The sequence below is a fragment of the Canis lupus genome, chromosome 26 (genome assembly GCF_048164855.1).
Source record: "Canis lupus baileyi chromosome 26, mCanLup2.hap1, whole genome shotgun sequence".
NCBI lineage: Eukaryota > Metazoa > Chordata > Mammalia > Carnivora > Canidae > Canis > Canis lupus.
This window is the reverse complement of record NC_132863.1, coordinates 36,736,053-36,758,990: the sequence shown is the minus strand read 5'-3', so window position 1 is coordinate 36,758,990 and position 22,938 is coordinate 36,736,053. Positions and strand designations below refer to the sequence as shown.

Below are 22,938 nucleotides of genomic sequence, written 5' to 3'. Positions count from 1 at the left end.
ACATATGCAGTTCAAACCTGCATATGGTCACTGTACATACCAGTGTGCAGAAACTTTTAAAAGGTAGCAAGAATAAAACCTAAACCTAGTTCTTTCTTACCCAGAGAATTAGTTCCTTGAAACATCTGTTGCTTGGTTCCCAGATTACTACCATTTGTAGATATGGAATTATTGTAAAAGTCAGAACTAGTGAGATCACCAAGAATAGCATCTAGATTATCCAAGTCTCCAGATCCCTGGAAAAAAAAATTTTTTTAATTAACCTGTGTTGATTTATTTTTAATTAACATTACTAGATACATAGGTATAAACATATTCTTCAGAAGGCTCCTGGGTGGCTCAGTTAAGTGTCTACCTTTGGCTAGGGTGAGGATCTCTGGGTCCTGGGATGGAGCCCCATGTTGGGCTCCCTGCTCAGCAGGGAGTCAGCTTGTTCCTCTCACTCTGCCCCTCCCCTTGCCTGTGTGCTCTGTCATTCTCTCAAATAAATAAATAAAATCATTAAAAAAAAAAGAAGAAGAAGGAGAACACAAATGAAATGGGAATAAGTAAAATACATAGTTACATGAAATGATAATGCCTAACTTTAAGTCTGGCGTCTTAAGACCCCTATCCCAAACCTTTTTCCTTGAAACTAAGATCAGTTTACAGAAATAAATCCTCTGGGTTTGGAAGTGCTTTTCAAGGGGCATTTTTAAATCTGTAATAGAAAAAAAAATCTGTAATAGAATTTTAATTCCCAAACTGTGAGATATTTTCCAGCTACTGTTACTCAGGATCATTAGCTGACAGAGAGGTCTGCCTCTACATCTACCTTATGAAAACAAGTGTGATTACTTAAGAAAGCAACAAGCTGATGTTCAATAAGAGATTCACAGGCATGCTTTAAAAAGAACTCAACAAATTTAGAGAGCAGTGAATTAAAACAAAATTAAACAGACATCCTAACAGTAAGACTTCCCCAAGAATACGATTTTCTCAGGTGCAGACTAACATCTCCCAGAAGAGTGTTCCTCAAGTACGGTTTGGGAAACCCTTATATAGAATGAGATCATGTACAGTATAAAACTTGGTTTTAGGTACAAATCAAAATTCTGTTACTTAATACAAGTTTTTTTATTCTTCCTGTTTCTTTCTACTATCCCTTTAAATGACCCAATCTATTCATTCTAACAATTATTCTATTATTGTTTCACTTTATGGGATCATTTCTCTTTCAAATTCTCCTCTCGTGATCCAGTAGTTCTTTATATCTTTTTCTCAGCTTCTTTATTCTCCATCATTCTGCCTTCTGTATCACTAATTCTCTCTTCTGCCTCATTTATCCTAGCAATCAGAGCCTCTATTTTTTATTGTATCTCATTATAGTTTTTTATTTTAACTTGATTAGATTTTAATTCTTTTATTTCTCCAGAAAAGGATTCTCTAGTGTTGGCTGTGATTTTTTCAAGCCCACTTTCTATCTTTATAATCATTATTCCGAACTCTCGATCTGACATCTTATTTATTGTCCATACTGATTAGGTGAGATTTATTCCTGAGCTGCAAGGCTGGTTCAACAGCCACAAATCAATCAACATGATACGCTACATTAATAAAGGACAAGAACCATATGATCCTCTCAATAGATGCAGAAAAAGCATTTGGCAAAGTACAGCATCCTTTTTCTTTATTAAAATTCTTCACAGTGTAAAGATAGAAGGAACATACCTCAATTATCATAAAAGCCATATATGAAAAGCCCACAGTATATATCATTCTCAATGGGGAAAAACTGAGAGCTTTTCTCCTAAGGGCAGGAACACAGAAGGGATGTCCACCATTACCACTGCTGTTCAACATAGTACCAGAAGTCCTAGCCTCAGCAATCAGACAACAAAAGGAAATAAAAGGCATCTGAATCAACAAAGAAATCGAACTCTCACACTCTTTGCAGATGACCTGATAGTCTATATGGAAAACCCAAAAGACGCCACCCCAAAATTGCTAGAACTGATACAGGATTCAGCAACATGGCAGGATATAAAATCAATGCACAGAAATCAGCTGCATTTCTATACATTAACAATGAAACAAAAGAAAGAGAAATTAAAGAGTCAATCCCCTTTACAATTGCACCCAAAACCATAAGATACCTAGGAATAAGCCTAACTAAAGAGGCAACGGAGTTGTACTCAGAAAACTATAGAACATTCATGATAGAAACTGAGGAATATACAAAGAAATGGAAAAAACGTTCCATGCTCATAGATTGGAAGAATATTGTTACAATGTTTATGCTACCTAGAACAATCTATATACATTCAATGTACTCCCTATCAAAATACCATCAATTTATTTCATAGAAGTGGAATAATCTTAAAATTTGTATGGAACCAGAAAAGACCTCAAATAACCAAAGGAATGTTGAAAAAGAAAACCAGAACTGGCGGCATCACAATTCTGGACTTCAAGCTCTATTACAAAGCTGTAATCATCAAGACAGTATGGTACTGACACAAAAACAGGCACACAGATCAATGAAACACAGATCCAGAAATGGACCCTCAACTCTATGGTCAACTCATCTTCAACATAGCAAGAAGGAATATCCAACGGAAAAAAAACAGTCCTTTGACAAATGGTGTTGGGAAAATTGGACAGCCACATGAAGAAGTATGAAACTGGACCATTTTCTCACACCATACACAAAACTAGACTGAAAATGGATGAAAGACCTAAATGTGAGACAGGAATCCATCAAAATCCTAGAGGAGAACAGAGGCAGCAACCTCTTTGACCTCTCCAACAGCTATTTCTTGTTAGATACCTCTCCCAAAGGCAAGAGGAAAAAAGGCAAAAATGAACTACTGGGACATCATCAAGATAAAAAGCTTTTACACAGCAAAGGAAACAGGCAAAAAACCCAAAAACAACCAGAAGAATGAGAGAAGATATTTGCAAATGAAGTATCAGATAAAGGGCTAGGATCCAAAATCTCTGAAGAATTTATCAAACTAAACACCCAAAGAACAAATAATCCAATCAAGAAATGGGCAGGACACATGAACAAACATTTCTCCAAAGAAGACATACGCATGGCCAACAGACACATGAAAAAAAGCTCAACATCATTCGGCATCAGGAAAATACAAGTCTAAATCACAATGAGATACCGCCTCACACTAGTCAGAATGGCTAAAATGAACAAGTCAGGAAACAACAGATGTTGGTGAGGATGCAGAGAAAGGGGAACTTTCTTACACTGTTAGTGGGAATGCAAATTACTGCAGCCACTCCAAAAAAGTTGAAAATAGAATTACTCTATGACCCAACAACTGTACTACTGGATATTTAACCCAAAGACACAAATATAGTGATCTGAAGGGGCACTTGCACCTCAATGTTTATAGCAGCAATGTCCACAAAAGCCAAACCATAGAAAGAGCCCAGATGTCCATTGACAGATGAATGGATTAAAATATGGTCTATATATACAATGGAATACTATGCAGACATAAAAAAGATGAAATCTTGCCATGTGCAACAACATGGATGGGACTAGGGGATATCATGCTAAGTGAAATAAGTGAATTAGAGAAAGATAATGATCGTATAATCTCACTCATATGTGGAATATAAGAAGCAAAACACAGGATCACAGGGGAAAAGAGGAAAAATAAAAGGCAAATCAGAGAGACAAACCACAAGAGACTCTTAATCATAGAAACAAACTGAGGGTCACTGGAGGGGAGGTAGGTGGGGGACGGGGTATCAGGGTGATGAACATTAAGGAGGGCACATGATGTAATGAGCGCTGAGTGTTTTATAAGACTGATGAATGACTGATCTCTACCTCTGAAACCAATAATACATTATATTAATTGAATTTAAATAAAAACTTAAAAAAAAAAACTCCATAAAACTTTTCAAACTGGCTACTAATTGGTTCGAATTAGAGTTGCAATTTAAAACATACACATCTGATACTTCAAAATTGCATCATAATACACTTTACTGATGTCCAAAATATCATAAAGGACAGCTCAAGAGTAACTTCCATTACATAAACCTAAAATAGAAGGTATGATTTTGCATATGACACATGGTCTAACGCAGGCAATGATTAAACAATGATTAAGCTGGAATACAGAAAGAACAAATTACCTCTTCATTTGTTTCTGTCTTAATTTTAGAATCCTTCTCTTGACTCGAGCTAGGAATGGTGGAGCTGCTGCACTGACTCATTTTATTGTCCACTCCTTCCACTTTGGGCTGTAATTCTTTAGAGAATGTATCACTAGGATCATCCCTGTCCAGCAGATATCTAAGAAGTGCATTATTTTCCTTCTTCTTAGGACTTAGTTGCTCCTGTTTGACATTTCCTTCCACACAAGACACTGTACTACTAGTGTCTTTCCCAGTGGCTTCTGCAGTAATCTTGGCTACTTCTGCGGGTGAATTCCCATTCTGCAGCAACTTGTGCAGAATCCGGTGCTTCTCCTGCAGCAGTGACCCGTGCATATTCGACGTGGAGGACACCCCTCCAGAAGTGGAAGAAGAGACCCCAGAGGGGCTGGTGACACTAATGGAAGAGTCTTTACAACTTGAATCCAGGGGGGAGTTGGTCAAAGAGGAATGGCCACGGTCATCAGAAGAACAGGTAAGTAACTGTAGTAATTTTTTATGACCTTTGCTTTCCAGAGGACCCCTCTGATTCTCTGACCCTTCGACAATGTTCTCCTTACTTTCCTTCTCACTGAGGTGATCCCTGCTATTTGACTGACACATTGAGCTCTCCACTGGATTCTGGTCACAATACAAGCCCAGGGGACTCTTGGAATCCTGACTGTTCACTTTACTTGGCTGGCTTATATTCATATTGGGAGAGTTATCCAATTTGGGGCCTGGTGAAGACAGAGTAGATAAGAGAGAAGTCCCCACACCCTCACTGATAGCTTGAAGAGCACTCAGAGAGCTGCTGGAAAAGCTGTGGCTCCCAGTATTACCAGAAGATCCCATGGGAGAGTGCACACCTAGATTGGGAGAGAAATCAGGGAAAGAATTAAACTATCAGATGCTCTAACAAAACACCACTGAACTCGTCAAAGTTTCTCTTATAAAATGAACTAACTTTATAAGGATTACAACAGAACAAGAAGTAAAGAATTACTGAGGAAGAAAAAATAAAGGAAATGCCAACACCAGTACCTGCAACAGGAGAAAACTGATGTGAGGCCATCTTTGGACTCCCACGGTTACGAGGAGAAATCATGATGTTCTGCTGGCTGGAGCCGAGGCCAGGGCTCCCATGTGGAGGGCTACTCATGTTGAGACCATAGTTGCTGTTCTGGTAGGAAGATGGTGACTGCATGCCTGGCCCAGGGTTCATTGAAGCTATGGGATTGGAGGCCCCATACCTAGCCCCACTCATCTGCCCTGTAGTGCTGGGGTCAGCCAAGCCATAGGGCCTGCTGCTCAGCATCTGTAAGCCTTGGTTTGGCGACATGCTCATGCCGCCTACCGAACTGTTGCATCCGGCTGTTGGAGGTCTAATGCCTGATCCAACAGGATTCGTGTTTGGCCTATACCCATTCTGTTCCCTGCAAAGAAAAAGGACAAACTTGCACTAAAATATTACAGGCATGTATTAAAGCATTCACTTTTTTTTTTTAATGATGAAATAAGTGTCCAGGAGCTTAACTTCCTAGGCACCATTCCAATACTTAGGGTCAATTCCAATCTAAATATTGACTAGTTATAAACCCAGTAACTTATTTTTTTTATATGCCACAGAATCTAAATGAGTGAGAGCACAGCACTGCAAAGGACCAACCACCCGGGTAGCTAGGATTATAACAGGGCTTTACTATAGCTGCCACATCTCTACACGCTAGCCTGGAGGTCACTGCAAATCACTCAGAGTAACTAATATGTGACTATTCTGTTGTTCCGTGTGCTGTTCATTTACCATTAGCAAAAGCAATAAATATCCTTTTTTCTTAAAGTCTACTTTCAAATTTTAAATTCAATCCCTAGAAGCAATGTAAACATATCATTAAAAATGAAAGGTAACAGCAGTAGTCAGATTTTTTATGTTCTTTTATCCACAAGCCTTCCCATTCCCCAGCTTTCCCAGGAAGTAATTATCTAATGAAGAAATACATTTGTACTTAATAATATAACCTTAAAAATATGTGCTTGCTTCAGTAGCACATATATTAAAATGAGATATATAGAGAGAGATATCTCACAATCCAGGAATCTAAACTCACTTCAAATCCAATGTCTCTGCTTTTCCTTTTTTTTTTTTTCCTGCTTTTTCTCTTGATAAATCTTTTACTTTTACATTAAGAAAGCATCTTGAAAAAAAAAAAAAAAAAAAAAAAAAGAAAGCATCTTGAGAACACTGCTTCATTTAATGCGAGGAGACACAGTAATCTATCATTACCTCTGAAGAAAGTGGGTTGAGACAAAGCCATGCCGATCATTTGTGACAGGATTTCGGAAGAGTTTGCTTTTGGTTTGTGCTGTCACTATGGTTCCATCGGCCAATGAGAATCGATACACTGGGGTTTCTGCATGGCCATGGATATAAGCTGTTGGGGAAAATATACCATTACCAGTGACTACAATGGCAAAACAGAGACACAGAAGAGAGAAAGGTAATGTACTTCAAGTGCCACATTTTCAAAATCAGTGAAAAGACTGGACCTGCTCAAAAATTATAAGCAGACTAAAGAATGTTAAAGAATCACTCTCCTACCCTATACACAAAAAACAACAACTATGGCCATGTATATACTTAATCTTTTATAGTATATAACCACAATAACAAGACCGAGAATCAAACTCAAAATTCTTTACCTTCTTGATAGTGACGTTTCTGGGACCAGGACTGACCATCGTTAAGACTAAAAAATCTCTGGATACATCTTCGGATTATATCTTCAAAGCCAGGTCTCATGGAGGATCTCAGTGAATTGGTATCTATATTAACAACTTTTCCTATTAAACAGAAAATAAAAGTTTCAATCCAACCCACAAGTATTTTACTGGTTGCACACCTCACGGCTTAGCACTGAAGAATAAAATAAAGACACTTAAATCTCTGCTCCACCTTCTCTGCTACATGTAAAGCTTTTCTTTTCAAGAAGTGTCCTATAGGACACTCTTACATTAAATGTTCTACTGTACAAAACGTAAAAGAGTATCAAAGAAGTCTTTTCGCCTTCTGATTATACAAAATTTGACGTGTCCGGATAACCTTAGGTTCATTTTCACTTAAAGGAAAATAAGCACCTACCACTAAAATTGTTCATCTGAAGACATTTTGTCTCTGCAACTATGAAAATACTGGCCTACACAGCTAGCAGGAACAATTCTTTTCATCTGAGAGGTGACAGCATTTTTGAATACTTAAAATCTAAACCAGGAAGGTTAACCAAACACTCATTTCTACAATTTTAGAAGTTTCTGACAACTTTTGCTTAACATCAAATACACTAGCAAGACAAAACTTAATGTAACTCAAAAATGCTATGAAATTAAAGGTTTCATGAAGATGATCCTTACAAAAAAAGGATGGCTAGGGCTTTCTACACTTTCTGAGCAGTACCAGGGCAAGGTGGCAAGAATAAACACCTTACAAAAAGTGTGGAAAAGGAGGCAAGTAGAGGAGCACCTTGGTGGCTCAGTTGTTTAAGCCTCCGACTGTTGATTTCAACTCAAGTCACGATCACAGGGTCATGAGATTGGGCCCCTCACTGGGCTCCAAGCCATTATGGAACCTACTTAAGATCTTCTCTCTCCTTCTCCCTCTGCCTTATGCAAATCCGTGGCCCCTGTGTGCTTGCTCTCTAAAAAATCTTTTTTGAAAAGTTTTTTTAAAAGGAGCCAAGAAAAGAGTAGTTGACCCATTGTCAAAGAATGAGTGGTATGAGAAGAAAGCACAAGCTATGTTCCATATTAGAATATTCAGAAAACACTTAGTACTAAGAACTTTGTCAAAGGGACCAAAATTGCCTCTGATGGCCTTAAGAGTTGTGCTTTTGAAGACAGACCTGCTGGTCTACAAAATGCTGAACTCACATTTTAAAAATTCAAAATAATTACTGAGGATGCTCTGGGCAAAAGCTGTGTTATCAACATTCAGGACATGGATTTCCACAACAAAATATTCTCCCTGGTCACAGAATGTCAGACTGTTGCTGTCAAGACTAGCAATGGTCGTTTCTGTCTGTTCTGCACAGGCCTTATTAAAATATGCAATACTCAGATCTAGACAGCCTCTTATGTTCAGCACCAACAGGACAGCCAAATCAGGAAGGTGACAGAAATCCTGACTCAAGAGATGCAGACAAATGACTTCAAAGAAGTGGTCAATAATTTGATTCCAGACAGATTGGGAGAGATACAGAAAAGGCTTTCCAATCTATTTATCTTCTCCATGATGTGTTTGTCAAAAAAGTAAAAATGCTGAAGAAAATCAGGTTTGGATTTGGAAAATTTGTAACGCTTCGCAAGGTGAAAGATAGTTCTAAAAAATGCTACTGGGAATGACAAAGGCACTAATGTAGATGAGCTGGCTGAGCCCTAGGTCTAAGAATCTGTTTAAAATTCAGACCTTTAAAAAAAAAAAAAAAAAATTCAGACCTTTAATAATATTAAAACAAAAACAAAAACTTAAGGAGTAGAGGACCTAGCAAGAAGGGACAAATGCATTCCAGGAAAGAGTAAATGTTTATGCGCTGTGCTCAGAATAAGGATGTTCTGTCCTCAACCACTTCCCCTGGGTTTAGCTCCAAGAGCCAGATGACAAACACAAAATAGATGCTCAGCAAAAGCTTACATCAGGGACAGAGAATAAAGCCTCTCCAAAAAAAGTATTGTGCTGAGCACAACAAAACTCATATAAAAGAACAGAGAGCAACTGGAAAATACCAACTATGAGAAGATGGCTCTCAGACGTGACCCAGATGAAACTATCTGATTTTTCCTGCTTGGTAATTTGTAAGAAAACATTAATGAGATAATTTTAAAGATTCTAGTCACTAATTACTTGAGTAAAGCTTCCTATTTAGTATTTTAAGTTATAAAATGTGAAATGTTGTTATTTAGGGAGAAAATTTAGTCTGCCAAATCATAATATATACAGAGAAAGAACCACTCTAGGAGGTAAATATTCACATAAAGATTCCTGTCACCAGGTTTGATTATCTCAAGGTAAATAAAGAAAAAAAATTTCTAATATGAAATATTTATCAGTGTAAACAGATTTTTCAATTAAGAATACAAAGAACTCTTTTGCTATTGTTTCATCTGTGAAAATTAATCTCAGCCTCAAGACAGGAAACTAAACCTGGCATAAAATTACCAATTACTACAAAAATAGGTTTTTTTACAGTAAAATATTGTTATGTATGTATGTGTACATATACGTACATACATGTGCACACACACATAATAGCTGTAGGTATGTTAGATATTTATTTAAACCTACTTCATTTTACCAAATTAATTATTGCAGGCCCACATGGTGGACACAGATAATACAGGCCATGACATCAGGCAGGCCTAGATGCAAATTCTTTCTTATCAGCCAGGATCTTGTGCAAGTAACTCAACTTCTCTGTCGCCGTGCCTATTTCCTCATCTCTGAGATGGCACCTATAAGACAAATCTTGGCATCACCACACAGGGTTAGATGATCACAAAGAGTAAACCTGAAGGTAAATACAGCAAAGACTGACACCACATTTACCTTCGTCGTTATGCTTTATGATTTATACTGGCTTTAATCCTGTTCCCATAATCACAAAAGGGCAAATCAAGACTAAAGCTCATGTGGGTATCAAAAATTATTCCTAGTAATTCTCATGAAATTACCTATATTTTTGAAAATTTATTTGAAGTTAGAGAAAAGAAATATTAGCTTCTTATTTGAAATGCTATTTGGAGAGAGAGCCAGGTGCCTCTACACTTATTTTTATTTATTTGAGGGATTTTAAGTGTCAAAAATACCCAACACAAACACCAAGAGTCTTAGTCAATCTTAGAGTTGCATAAGAAACCTAAAAAATAATCCATGCAAAGCATTCATTACAGTGGGTGTAGGCACATACATGATAGTACAGGCTGTAGAAATAGTTAACTTTTACAAAAGCTCTCAAATGAACAAAATGTATACACACACATGCACGCGTGATTTTACCTGAAAGATCATGTCTCGTAATGAAGCTCTCAGGGTTTGAGGGAAATGCTCTCTCTCCTGTAGTAATGCGGCGTGCTACACAGATCATACAGGATTGCAAATCTACAATAAAAATTTAGCCAGGTAAGGATTATATTTAACTTTTGGACAAGTCTATTCTACTGGCAAGTAAAGATGTGGAATTCAGTAAATGAATGTAACAATGGAAATTACAGAACTACAAATGCGGCAGCTCTGTGATGAACATCTCAAACGTGGTTGACCTTACCTTCCCCTTCCTCCATCATAGCTCGAGGCTGAGACAGGGCAAAGCACTGCATCGTTTCATATCTCTGGCGCATTTCAGGACTAGTGTTTATGTCTTCCAGAATATCATGAGGTGTTTTCATCAGCATACGGCAATTAAATGTATGACTTTTTTGTCTCTGGGTCTCGTTTGTCCAGGCAACTCCATTAACTTTGGAAAACAAAAGAAAAGGTTTTTAAAAAGCTGGCAACTCAGTCTGTGACTATCATCAAGAATTTAAGCTGTATATTCTCATTACTATGTTTTTCACAGTAATTTTCACAGACATTTCACAGTGGCTATACATATATAATATTGGAGTAACTTCAATTTCAACAGAAATCTCATCATTTGGTAACTCACTATGTATTTTAGCTCCATGAAATGTACACCAAATTCTAAATTCACCGAGGTCATATTTGAAACTTTTGCTATTAACTACCTACCTTTCTGCACAAGTCTGATCACTTCACTTCCTAAGAAGTACATTCAATTTTCTAAGAAATAGTCAAGGAAATTATTTTAACTTATTTAGAAAATACACATTAAAAGACTACCTGTAGATTTTGGTAAGTTTTTAAGGAAATCCTTTCTGTCTTCTTCATGCAAGATACTGTAGACACTTGTGTTAACCAGGTCCTCTTGCTTATATTGCAGGTACTGTGTAACATTTTCTGATACAAATACAATGTTTCCATCACGATTCACCACAAACAGGAAACCATCCAATGCCTAAAATGGGATATGTTAATATTGGCTATCATGGACTGAACTGTATCCCCACCAAAATTCACCTGCTGAAGTCCTAACCTCAATGTGACTATATTTGATGATAAGGCCTTTCGGGGGGAATGGGAGTAATTATGATTAAAGACATCATAAAAACAGGGCTCTAATCCAATAGTAATTTTGTTCATATAGAAGAGAGACACCAGGGATGCACATACCCAGAGAAAAGGTCATGTGAAGACACAAGGAAAAAGCAAGCATCTACAAGCCGGAAAGAGGTCTCAGGAGAAACCAAGTCTGCCAATACCTTGATCTTGGACTTCCAGCTTCCAGGACTTTAAGAAAGGAATTCCGGGGGGGGGGGGGGGGGCACCTGGATGGATCATTCAGTTAAGTGTCCAACTCTTGATTTTGGCTCAGGTCAAGATCTCTGGGTCATGAGATCAAGCCCCACATCAGGATCTTTGCTGGGGGTAGAGCTTGCTTCAGATTCTCTCTTCCACTTCCTCCGCCCATAACCCACTCTCTTGCTCTTAGAAGAAGAAATCTCTATACTTTAAGCTACCCAATCTGTGATATTTTGTTATGGCAGTCTTAGCCAATTAAGATACCAGCCTTAGTACTCAACAGAAATTTTTAAAACTGTTGATTTAACAACCACCATAAACAATCAACAGCTACTGCTACCACTAACCATTTCTATTAATAGTAGCACAATTACTAAGGTTTTATAAAAATAAATAAATAAAAGAATTTGGGGAAAAAAGATAAATACAGTCAACATAAAATCTAAATCACTGTCTAATTTTTGAAGAATTACATCTTGAAAGGAGCTTTTAAAAATAAGAAAATCAGGGATCCCTGGGTGGCGCAGCGGTTTGGCGCCTGCCTTTGGCCCAGGGCGCGATCCTGGAGACCCGGGATCGAATCCCACGTCGGGCTCCCGGTGCATGGAGCCTGCTTCTCCCTCTGCCTGTGTCTCTGCGCCTCTCTCTCTCTCTGTGACTATCATAAATAAATAAAAATTAAAAAAAAAAAAAAAGGAAGCTCTTTGTTGGCTCTTTTAAAAAAAAAAATAAGAAAATCATCCTTAGCACTTCCTGTTTTTCCATTTGATACCGTCAAGCTATAAGAACTACACTACTCGGGATCCCTGAGCGGCTCAGCGGTTTAGCGCCTGCCTTTGGCCCAGGGTGTGATCCTGGGGTCCCGGGATCAAATCTCATGTCAGGCTCCATGCACGGAGCCCGCTTCTCCCTCTGCCTGTGTCTCTGCCTCTCTGTGTGTGTCTCTCATGAATAAATAAAACCTTTAAAAAAAAAAAAAAAACACTACTCCCTAATGAAAATTTACAAAGAACTAAGTTGATCAACTAAAAAGTAGTAGGAGTAAACTAGCTGAAACAACAACAACCAAAAAAGTTAGCAGGTGCACTTTATGAAGAGCCTCCCTGCTCCCAACTCCTGCTTTAAAGAAAAACATGCTATAGGTGCTATAGGTGAACAAATCTATTTAAGACAGCTACTTACAAAACAATTTTTAAGCACATTACAAAAGCAGATTTTTAAATCTTAAAAATTCCTCATAAGTATAATATACTTGCCTGAAGTAAAAGTGGCCCTAAGGAGTCTTTATCAATAACTCCCTGTCCTGTAGAGGATACATCAGCTTTCTGAACATCATCATCATTGGAAATAGTTTTTCCTGAAAAGACAAAAGGCAGTACTACAAATAGCATGTGTATCAGTTATAGATCAAATTCACCTTCAAAGAGTCTCCAGAACAAAAACACACACACAGGCATACATATGCACATACACAACATTTCCTGATAAGAAAACAATGCTACAATTTTTAAATGTTAAAAACTTAAGATTTATGCAGGACAGCAAAAGATACCCTCTAATTTTCCTTCACTACTACATATACTATCCCATGGCTTCCTGAAAGGAATGTAACATGTGACAGGGTGAGAACAAAGGCCTCTTTCTACTTCTCTATTAACCGTTTCTCAAAGAGCAAAGTTGGTCAACTCATTTGTCCAGTCCCACATAGGCTAGGTTCAATTAGCAGTAGTCCATACATGAGCAAAAAAGACAAATGGAAACACAGTTAACAAGTTCCTTCTGAAAAGCTTGAGTGTTTTTCTTACTTTGTATTACCTTGCTCTTTTATTTGACGTATCTGTCTTACTGTTTCCTTTAAAATTGCACATTTATCTGGTTTGACATTGAAATTGTCAATATCACTAAGATTAGCAGATATCAGTTCAGCCAATTCTTCAATATATTTACTCTCCTGCTCCCGTCTCCACTTTTCACCGCTGCAGGTAAGACTGAGAGAGAAGGGGGGTCATGAACAGACCTATTACAAAAGAGCTGTAGGCAGAATCAGTCTCTATACAACACCATTCCCTTCATATGTAAACAAATTAAATTTAGCCAAGAGAAACCATCAAAACCTTGTCTTGGAGAAGTAGTATGATATAGTAGAAATTCAGGCAAAACTAAATTCAAGGCCACCTTTTGGTTAGTCTGGTGGCCTTGGGCAGACTTAGTCTCAAGTTTCTTCATCCAGAAAATGAGGGTACATAGTCTTTACCTCATAGAGACAGTAAAACAACAAACAATAAAGGAAACAGTGTTAGCTACTTACTAATGACAAGATTTTATGGCTTATAAGTCATTTTTTACTTTGCAACAATCACATTAAAACTCAATTCATACTGATCTTGGCAAACACTAAAAAGGCTAGAATATATCACTGCATAAAATGAAATATTTTATTTCTATTTTTCAAACTTCAAACTTCACTCAAGAAAAGAATGATGAAACCCCAGAAATGCCAAAATACCAACTTATAACATTTTCTGACAGAAATTCAGAGATCTTACTTATAATAATCTTGATTATCTATTCCTAACTCCTACCTACCTCTTTGAGAAATGAGAAATGCTTCATACTGTACCAAAGGTGTTAGTGTAAGATTCTTGCTCCTATCTGAATCAGCAACAAAATTTGTTACATCATTAAGATGTCTATCTGATCACTGTGCCACACTACTTACTACAAAGTAAAATTGTATTATTTAAGCAAAGACAAAAACAAAAAGTAACCAGAAGATATAAATAACAGAAAGCTGAAATCCTATCTTTAAGCCAAAATAATAATGGTAGTTGGAAGAAACTTTGGTGAAGCATCAGTAAATACACTGCCTACCCTTGTCCTGGAGTATCACATGGCAATTTGCGTTTTCGTGAATCAGGAGCCAGTGGATCCAAGGAGTTTTCTCCTAATCCACTCATGGTGACTATACATCAGCAACTAAGAAAGAATGATAAGATGAAAACATTATGAAATATCTATGACTCTATAGAGGCGTTGTATGCTTGAATGGCTGAATCTTGTAATTCAGAATTATAGTCCCTACATGGTTAGATAATTCACTGTTTGTTTTTTGTTTGTTTTTTGTTTTTTAAGATTTTCTTTATTTGAGAAAGACAGCAGGAGCAGAGGGGCGGGGGGGCAGTGCAAAGGGAAAGGGAAAGGGACAAGCAGACTCCTCACTGAGCAGGGTGCCCACAGGGTTCAATCCCAGGACCCTGAGATCATGACCTGACATGAAGTCAAACACTTAACAACTAAGCCACCAAGGCATCCTTATGGTTAAATAATTCTTAATATTCTTTATTATAAATGAGTATTCTGAAGACAATGTCAAGAGTTCATATTCCAGTTTAAGTATGCAGAATGGCCAACTCTAAGACTAAAATGTTTCTCAAGTCCTACTAAAAATGTGTATGTTGAATACATCAAAGGATAAGGAAGGCATCTCCTTCATTTTTAATAACAAGAAAAAGAGGGGCACCTGGGTGGCTCAGTGGTTAAGTGTCTGCCTTTGGTTCACGGCATGATCCCGGGGTCCTGAGATCAAGTCCCACATCGGGCTCCCCGCAAAGAGCCTGCTTTTCTCCTCTGCCTATGTCTCTGCCTCTCTCTGTATCTCTCATGAATAAATAAATAAAATCTTAAAATTAAGTAATTAAGTAAGAAAAAGAGACTGCCAACTCTTCAAGTGATGAAATCCTGGGACACCTGGCTGGCTCAGTCAGTAGAGAATGCGACTCTTGATCTTGGTGTTGTGAGTTTAAGTGAGCCCCAACATTGGTTGTGGATATTACTTAAAAATAAAACCTTTTAAAAGAAATCCTAACTTTTATTTATACCCAAGAAAGCACAAATTAGAGCTTATCTTCTCATTTGGTTGGGAGTCTTCAAATGATAAAAGCCTAAATTTTTTTCAGGCTATTTTCAAGGTAGCACACTGTTTTTCCTCTAAACCATTTTATAATATTTATTACCCACTGTGTTGTTCTTCTGTGACTTCAAAATAAACCTAGAATGTGTAAGTAACACATAAACTCAACATTAGGCCTAGAGAGTAGATGTATAATAAAAAGTTCATGGGAGAAGAGGGATTTTGACAAGATCCACATAGCAATAATTATTTTAATATTAACTGATGGAAATATGTTTTGGTTAAGATTTCAATGACAAAATAAATGTAAGGCCTTTCTTATGGGAATAAAAACAGGTTTTAACATTCAAGTAGCTCATAAGTTTAAGACATTTACTAAGGCTTCACTTACCAAGAATTTTATTTGTCCTAAACTCTTATTTAGGAAGACAATTATTGTTCTAAAGAATTCCAAATCCTTCAAGAAGTTCAAACTTTCCAAACTACTTTTTTGTTAAAATAAGTTAAATATATAAAATGCATCTTGTTATGTTAAAATGCATCTTGCAATCCATCTAGATTTTTAGACAAATAGTGAAGGACGTAAATTTCCACTAGGTGGCATAATACTACCAGGAAAGGACACAAAAGTGCAAACTTTCACACAAGATGCCAATGAAACTTAAAATAGCTTTTAAAAAAATCAAAACCACATGATCATTAACCAAGAGTTCTAGATTATGACATCATCTTTATATATGCTGTACGTATGAATTAAATACCAACAAAATTCATTCTACCTATAATTTTGGTAGTAAAATGTAAAAGCTGAAAAGATGAGATGTTTCCAAGAATGGTATATTTTCCCCCTCACAAGTTAAAATAAAGGAGAAAAGAACTTATACCTTTGATTAATAGTGACTCAATATGAAGCATCTGGGTGGCTCAGGGGGTTGAGTGGCAGACCCTTGATTTCAGCTCAGATCACAATCTCAGAATTGTGAGATTGAGTCCCACCCAGGCTCTGCATTCAGGGAGTCTGCTTGAGATTCTCTCCTCCTCCTCCTGCCCTTCACCAACTGTGCTAACTCTCTCTAAAATAAATACATCTTTAAATATATATATATATATATATACACACACACACAATATATGTATACATATATATTGGCTCAATATTATGATTTGAATATTATGATTTTGAAGCATACCCACATTCCACAATGTCAGAAATACTATATTTTTCAAAAATAGCAATGTCATAAAAGACAAGGTCTACAAATATTCCAGATTAAAGAAAGCTAAAGATGGGGCACCTGGGTGGCATCTGCCTCTGACTCAGGTCATGATCCTAGGATCTTGGGATCCATCCCTGCATTTGGACACTCAACGGGGAATCTGCTTCTCCTTCTCCCACTACCCCTCCCCATGCTTGTGCATGTTTCTCTCTCTGTCAAATAAATAAATAATAAATAAAATCTTTTCTTTTAACAAAAGCTAAAGAGAAATGACAAATGTAATATTTGATCCCATATTGGTTCTGTCCTTAATGGGGGAAATATTATAAAGGACATTAATGGATCAACTGACAAAATTAGAATATGGACAACAGGAATATTTTATCAACGTTAAATTTACTAAAATTGAGTTCTGCACATGTTTATTTAAGAGGCTATCCACTATTCTTATATTTACAGTAAATGGACCATTATGTATGCAAATGATCTTCCAGTGCTAGAGAGAGAGGATTTATGTACATTTTAAGTGACTGACAAAAGGAACAGAAAGAGAAGCAAAGGAGAGGGAAGGGAAGAAAAGAGAAAGGAAAACAGCAAAATACTGACACTGGGTGAATCCTGGTAGAAAACATTTTAAACTGTATTATTCTTTTTTCTTGCAGCTTTAAGTTTAAAATTATTTCCAAATAAAGTTTTTCATGTATGTTCAGTTTTAGGGGATCCCTGGGTAGCTCAGCGGTATAGAGCCTGCCTTCGGGCCCAGGGCGTGATCCTGGAGTCCCAGGACCGAGTCCCAAATCGGGCTCCCTGCATGGAGGCTGCTTCTCCCTCTGCTTGTGTCTCTGCCTCTCTTGTCTCTTGTGAATAAAAATATTTTTTAAATAATAAGGTATGTTCAGTTTTGATTTCCGATTTTCATATTTAAAAACTGTGAGTCCCTAAGTATAGAAAAAATAATTTTAGCTACATCTCAATACACCTCATTTTATATTTCACTCACAAAGTCATTTTTAAATTGAGTGGCAAATCACCAAGTAATAACATTACTTTAAAAATATCTATTCCATATCCCGGATTTTATTCCCTTACTCTGATATTGAACATAAGCAGAATCCCCAAAATTGAATGGAAAACTATTTACTGAACAAACAGCATTTCTTTAATTTGAAAGACATAATTTATTCTGTATTCTCAGTATTGTTTCACCTTACTTTGCTATTAAGTATTAAACTGAATCGCCAGTACAATATCAAGTGTCTAGCATGGGGCACCCTGGTAGCTCAGTGGTTAAGCATCTATCTACCTTTGGCTCAGGTCATGATCCCAGGGTTCTGGGATCGAGTCCCACATCAGGTTCCCTGCCTGTGTCTCCGCCTCTCTGTGTGTCTCTCATGAAGAAATAAATAAAATCTTTTAAAAAAATAAAGTGCCTAGCATATATTTAGTCGATAAATGTCTTGAATAAATGTTGAATAGAACATTCAACTTATTAAGTCATACTTTAGAATTCCCTTCATTCTAATCTATATAACAGTTCAAACTTTTTAAATTTTTCACTTCTACACTTTAAGATTTTACTTTTATTTATGAGAGACAGAGAGAGAGAGAGAGAGAGAGAGAGAGAGAGAGAGGCAGAGACACAAGCAGAGGGAGAAGCAGGCTCCATGCAGAGAGCCCGACATGGGACCCAATGCCGGTCTCCAGGATCACACTGTGGGCTGCAGGAGGGGCTAAACCGCTAAGCCACCGGGGCTGCACCACTTCTACACTTGATATAGGATGTCACCAAAATGTTTTAAAGGCACAAATGAGGGCGCTGGGGTGGCTCTGGGGTGGCTCTGATGGTTAAGCATCTGCCTTCAGCTCAGGTCATGATCTCCCGGGCCTGAAATCAAGCCTGTCAGGCTCCTGGCTCAGTGGAGAGCCTGCTTCTCCCTCTGCCTCTCCCCCTGCTCATACTCATTCTCTCTCTCTACCTTTCTGTCTCAAATGAATAAATAAAAAATATTTTTTAAAGGCACAAATTACATCAGTAGAGAATCAAAAACCATGACAATCTCTTAGTATGGAGGAAATCAATAATCACAATTACCAGTCTAAACCAGAAATGCATACAAGTCATTCATGTTAAATCAATTTTTATGTGCATGTAGAGAAAATGGTCTACATGTATCCATATATACAGATATTGCTCTTTCTCTTGATCTGGCATAACAACAAGCTATCATGTGCATATGACTGTGTAGTTTATGTGCCACCAAATTTACTCTTTTACAGAATTCATTGATCTCTAGTAACAAAGTTTAATTTATCCAGAAATGTAGTAACACAAAATTCTAATGTAAAACCATGAAGGTATCATTCCTACATTTCTTTCTTTCCTTTTTTTTTTCCTTTATAGAATATGTTTGCTGGGACGCCTGGGTAGCTCAGCAATTGAGCATCTGCCTTTGGCTCAGGGCATGATCCCAGGTCCAGGGATAGAGTCCCGCTATCGGGCTCCCTGGGAGGAGCCTGCTTCTCCCTCTGCCTACGTCTCTGACTCTCTCTGTCTCTCATGAATAAGTAAATAAAATCTTTTTAAAAATAAAGAACACGTTTGCCAATTTCTTCTCTAGTTGTTACTCAGATATGAACAAACCTTGTCATCATGCCACATTTATTGTACACCACCTGAAAGACCATGATTTCCAAGAGTGAATGATGAAATACCATACAACAACAACAAAAAAAATCAAAATACAGCAAATGCATCTCCTAAAGTTTATTAGGATAAATAAAATGTTCAACGTGAGAAATAAAAACTGTAAGTATTTCTGCCCAAAAAATAATAGTTTCAGCATATACAATAATATAATTATTCCTGAGTACAAATGACTATGACAAATACTTTATATATATTTTTGTTTATTTGGTATTAATTTTCATTGTAAACATAAAAATTGTAATTGCATGTGTCTTATTTGCCAGGTCTGCTGCCTGCTTCTCACTAGTAGAGATGGACTAAAACTATTTAAATATCTGAGGGGATATATTATCCAATTCGGTAAATTACTCACTTTAAGGTATGAAACGTAAATGCCTAGCATATACATCCTAATCTAGACCATTTTCAGTCAGTAGTAAATAATTAGGGTAGGAGGAGAGAATGGATTACATACTAGGCCCATGAATCGATTGTTTTCCCCAAAAAATTCTAAAGAAATATAAGTGAGTAACTGTACAGCTTACATATTTACATCTTAAATTATATTCATCTAGTTTAGAGGATATATGAAGTTGGTAAAATCCATATTCAAAGAGGACATAAAATAGCACAAGAATCCCACAGTATCTTTGATTATAAGAAGAATCTGTGAATATTGAGCCCTTTCTGAATTCCGACTCCCTACAATTAAAGATCACCTACCTACACGGTAGAGAATTAAAACCAAAATATATACCTGCCCCGCAAGTAATCTCTACTCTTGAAATTACCTCATAAATCCAATAATGGGGATCCCTGGGTGGCACAGCGGTTTGGCGTCTGCCTTTGGTCCAGGGTGCGATCCTGGAGACCTGGGATCGAATCCCACATCGGGCTCCCGGTACATGGAGTCTGCTTCTCCCTCTGCCTATGTCTCTGCTTCTCTCTCTCTCTCTCTCTCTCTCTGTGTGTGTGTGTGACTATCATAAATAAATTAAAAAATTAAAAAATAAAAATAAATCCAATAATGACTTACATAGATATATTTTAAAGTTGCTAATGAAGAGATGTCCCCAAGTGATTATAAAACTAGAGATACACCTCAACTACACTTCTGGGTAGAATACAATCCAACCACAGAAGCTTTCTCAAGCCCCTGACACCACAGTATAGAAAAGGACTAGAGGAGCACCTGGGTGGCTCAGTAGGTTAAACATCTGCCTTGAGGTTTAGGTCATGATCTCAGGGTCCTGGGATCAAGCTCTGATCAGGTTCCTTGCTCAGTGGGGAGTCTGCTTCTCACTCTCCCTCTGCCCCTCCCCCTAGTCCGTGTTCTCTCTTTTTTAAAGAAATAAAGTCGAAAGGAAAAAAAAGAAAAGAAAAGAAAGAAAAGAAAAGAGAAAAGAAAAGAAAAAAAAGAAAAGAAAAAAGAAAAGAAAAGAAAAGAAAAGAAAAGAAAAGAAAAGAAAAGAAAAGAAAAGAAAAGAAAAGAAAAGAAAAAAAAGAAGAAAAGAAAAGAAACAGAACTAGAGGGGAGAACTTTTCATTGAATCAGAATGAAAATGTCAGTCTTTTCATGTGAACTCAGCATCCTTGAGCTGTTTTACAATTCTTTCCCTTTTCTAAAATGTTTCTACTAAAGAGTTTTGTGCTATCTACCTCAATATATTAATATGACAATGCACACTTTAAGCTACGATTACATTTAAGCAAGATATTCCATGCAATTACTTCAAATATAGATAGTAGCAGTTCAGAATAACTTTCAATGCCATCAAAATCGAATGTTCCCTACCGCTACATTATTTGGAAAAATCAGATTTAAAATGAAAAAAAAAAAATCTTACAGCAATTGGTTAGAATGCCTTATATAAATCCTACAGGCCTTTCTATACACAACAAGCTATGGTACATGTTTAAGCTTAGACATGCTCAGAATACAAGTTAAACACTTAAAAAATGATTATTCCTAAACTAATTCAGGCTAAAAAGCAAAGAAGAATTATACTTGCCAGCTCAAAAGTCATGAAAATGTTGGTACATGACTGAACAGCATCAACCAGCTTTTGTTTTGGTTATCTGAAATTAAGATAGGAGAAAATCTTGATTGTGTAGGACAAACTAGCCAGATGGACAAGGATACAGGAAGTATTCCTGTCCAAAAGGAAAAGATACCAATCAACAATGCTAATGCCCTGGGGGGAGGCGGGGGGCACATGCCATGCCAAAATCCCAAATAGGGAGGAGATACACTACCCAGTAAATCTCAAATGGCACAAAGACCAACTAAAATTATTTTACTTTTCCTAAATTAAAAAGAGAAAGGGAAGGGGATAATTTTTGTGCTGGTACAGTGCTGGGCATATCACAGATTCTGTATTCTATATAATTTCTCATAATAGCTCTCCAAAGTATTTATTATTATTATTCCCATTTTACAGATATGGAAACAGCTAAATAACCTTCCATTGGATCAGACAGATACCAGATGGCAGAACTGGGACTCAGGTTTCATAAAACCAACAAAATATGTATCAAATGTTCCTTGGACATTTTCTCCCTCACCAAAAATAAATCATTTAGAGGCACCTGGGTGGCTCAGTGGTTCCTTCAGCTCAGGTCATGATCCCAGGGTCCTAGGATGGAGTCCCGCATCAGGCTTCCCCAAGGATACCTGCTTCTCCCTCTGACTATGTCCCTGCCTCTCTCTGTCTCTCATAAATAAATAAAATCTTTTTTAAAAAATTAAAATAAATAAACCACTTATACTGTTGAATCACACTACCTCCAACCAGTTAACCAGAAAATTTCTCAATTCATCAATAAGAACACTGAGAAGTTGCACACTCAGAGTTTAGGGATACGCACTATCAGGGGCAGAGGCATGGAACCAAACTCAGCAGGTACTAATGCTGTTATTCCCTTCAAGCCCCTAAAAACTAACCACTACTCTACAATTCACCAGATAAATTGCCCTCTGTGGTGGTCTAATATTAACCATGACCTTTACTTCCACTTAAGATGAATAATAGTCAGTGGCTAACACAGCAAGAAGAAAATTTAAGATCAGAAAATGTACGAACTATACCCTAAAAATACATGTCAAGTCTTTTTATTCTTGGGTTTTCTAAGATTAAATGCTGGGGCCAAAAACTTTTGACTATCACACTGGTAATTTAGCTTCGTCAGGCTTGTTTGGCAGACTTATACTAGGTATGTTTAAATAATACTAATTAGGAAGTGCTTCTGAGTGTCTCCGGAGAATCACAGTAACATGAGGAAAATTTTCAAACAACTGTGGATTTGAAATGATTTACTGAAAACCACTTGAAGCTCTGTGTAAAAGCAGAGACTGCTCAATCCAATTAGGAAAAAAAAATTACCCATGGGAAAAATTATGAGACATTCATATACAAAAAGCACTACCCAAAATTCAAGTTCCAAATTGACACTTTTATTCCAGACAATTAGTATATAGTCACCACTAGTCTAAAGCCTTAATCCTACAAAATTTTATTTTCTAAAATACCAAATTACAGGTTCTATTTCAGAGAGACAAGTAAAGGGTTTT

At 37.0% G+C, this 22,938-nt stretch overlaps 1 protein-coding gene across 6 annotated transcripts in view; it reads right to left on the bottom strand.

Annotated features, from left to right (window-relative positions):
* NCOA3 (nuclear receptor coactivator 3) overlaps positions 1 to 22,938 on the bottom strand; it is a 145,184-nt gene that overhangs the window by 20,550 nt on the left and 101,696 nt on the right. For 3 of the 6 annotated variants that reach the window (XM_072801351.1, XM_072801357.1, XM_072801353.1), the window contains 12 exons: positions 21,380 to 21,446; positions 14,426 to 14,530; positions 13,370 to 13,542; positions 12,811 to 12,911; positions 11,036 to 11,210; positions 10,461 to 10,649; positions 10,193 to 10,294; positions 6,847 to 6,987; positions 6,431 to 6,578; positions 5,191 to 5,582; positions 4,147 to 5,015; positions 101 to 236 (listed from right to left, as the gene is read on the bottom strand). In XM_072801351.1, the coding sequence (XP_072657452.1) occupies positions 101 to 236; positions 4,147 to 5,015; positions 5,191 to 5,582; positions 6,431 to 6,578; positions 6,847 to 6,987; positions 10,193 to 10,294; positions 10,461 to 10,649; positions 11,036 to 11,210; positions 12,811 to 12,911; positions 13,370 to 13,542; positions 14,426 to 14,511 (2,512 nt within the window). In that variant the 5' untranslated portion in view covers positions 14,512 to 14,530; positions 21,380 to 21,446. The remainder of the gene's footprint in view (positions 1 to 100; positions 237 to 4,146; positions 5,016 to 5,190; positions 5,583 to 6,430; positions 6,579 to 6,846; positions 6,988 to 10,192; positions 10,295 to 10,460; positions 10,650 to 11,035; positions 11,211 to 12,810; positions 12,912 to 13,369; positions 13,543 to 14,425; positions 14,531 to 21,379; positions 21,447 to 22,938) is intronic. The other 3 variants (XM_072801352.1, XM_072801355.1, XM_072801356.1) reach the window with 1 other exon arrangement.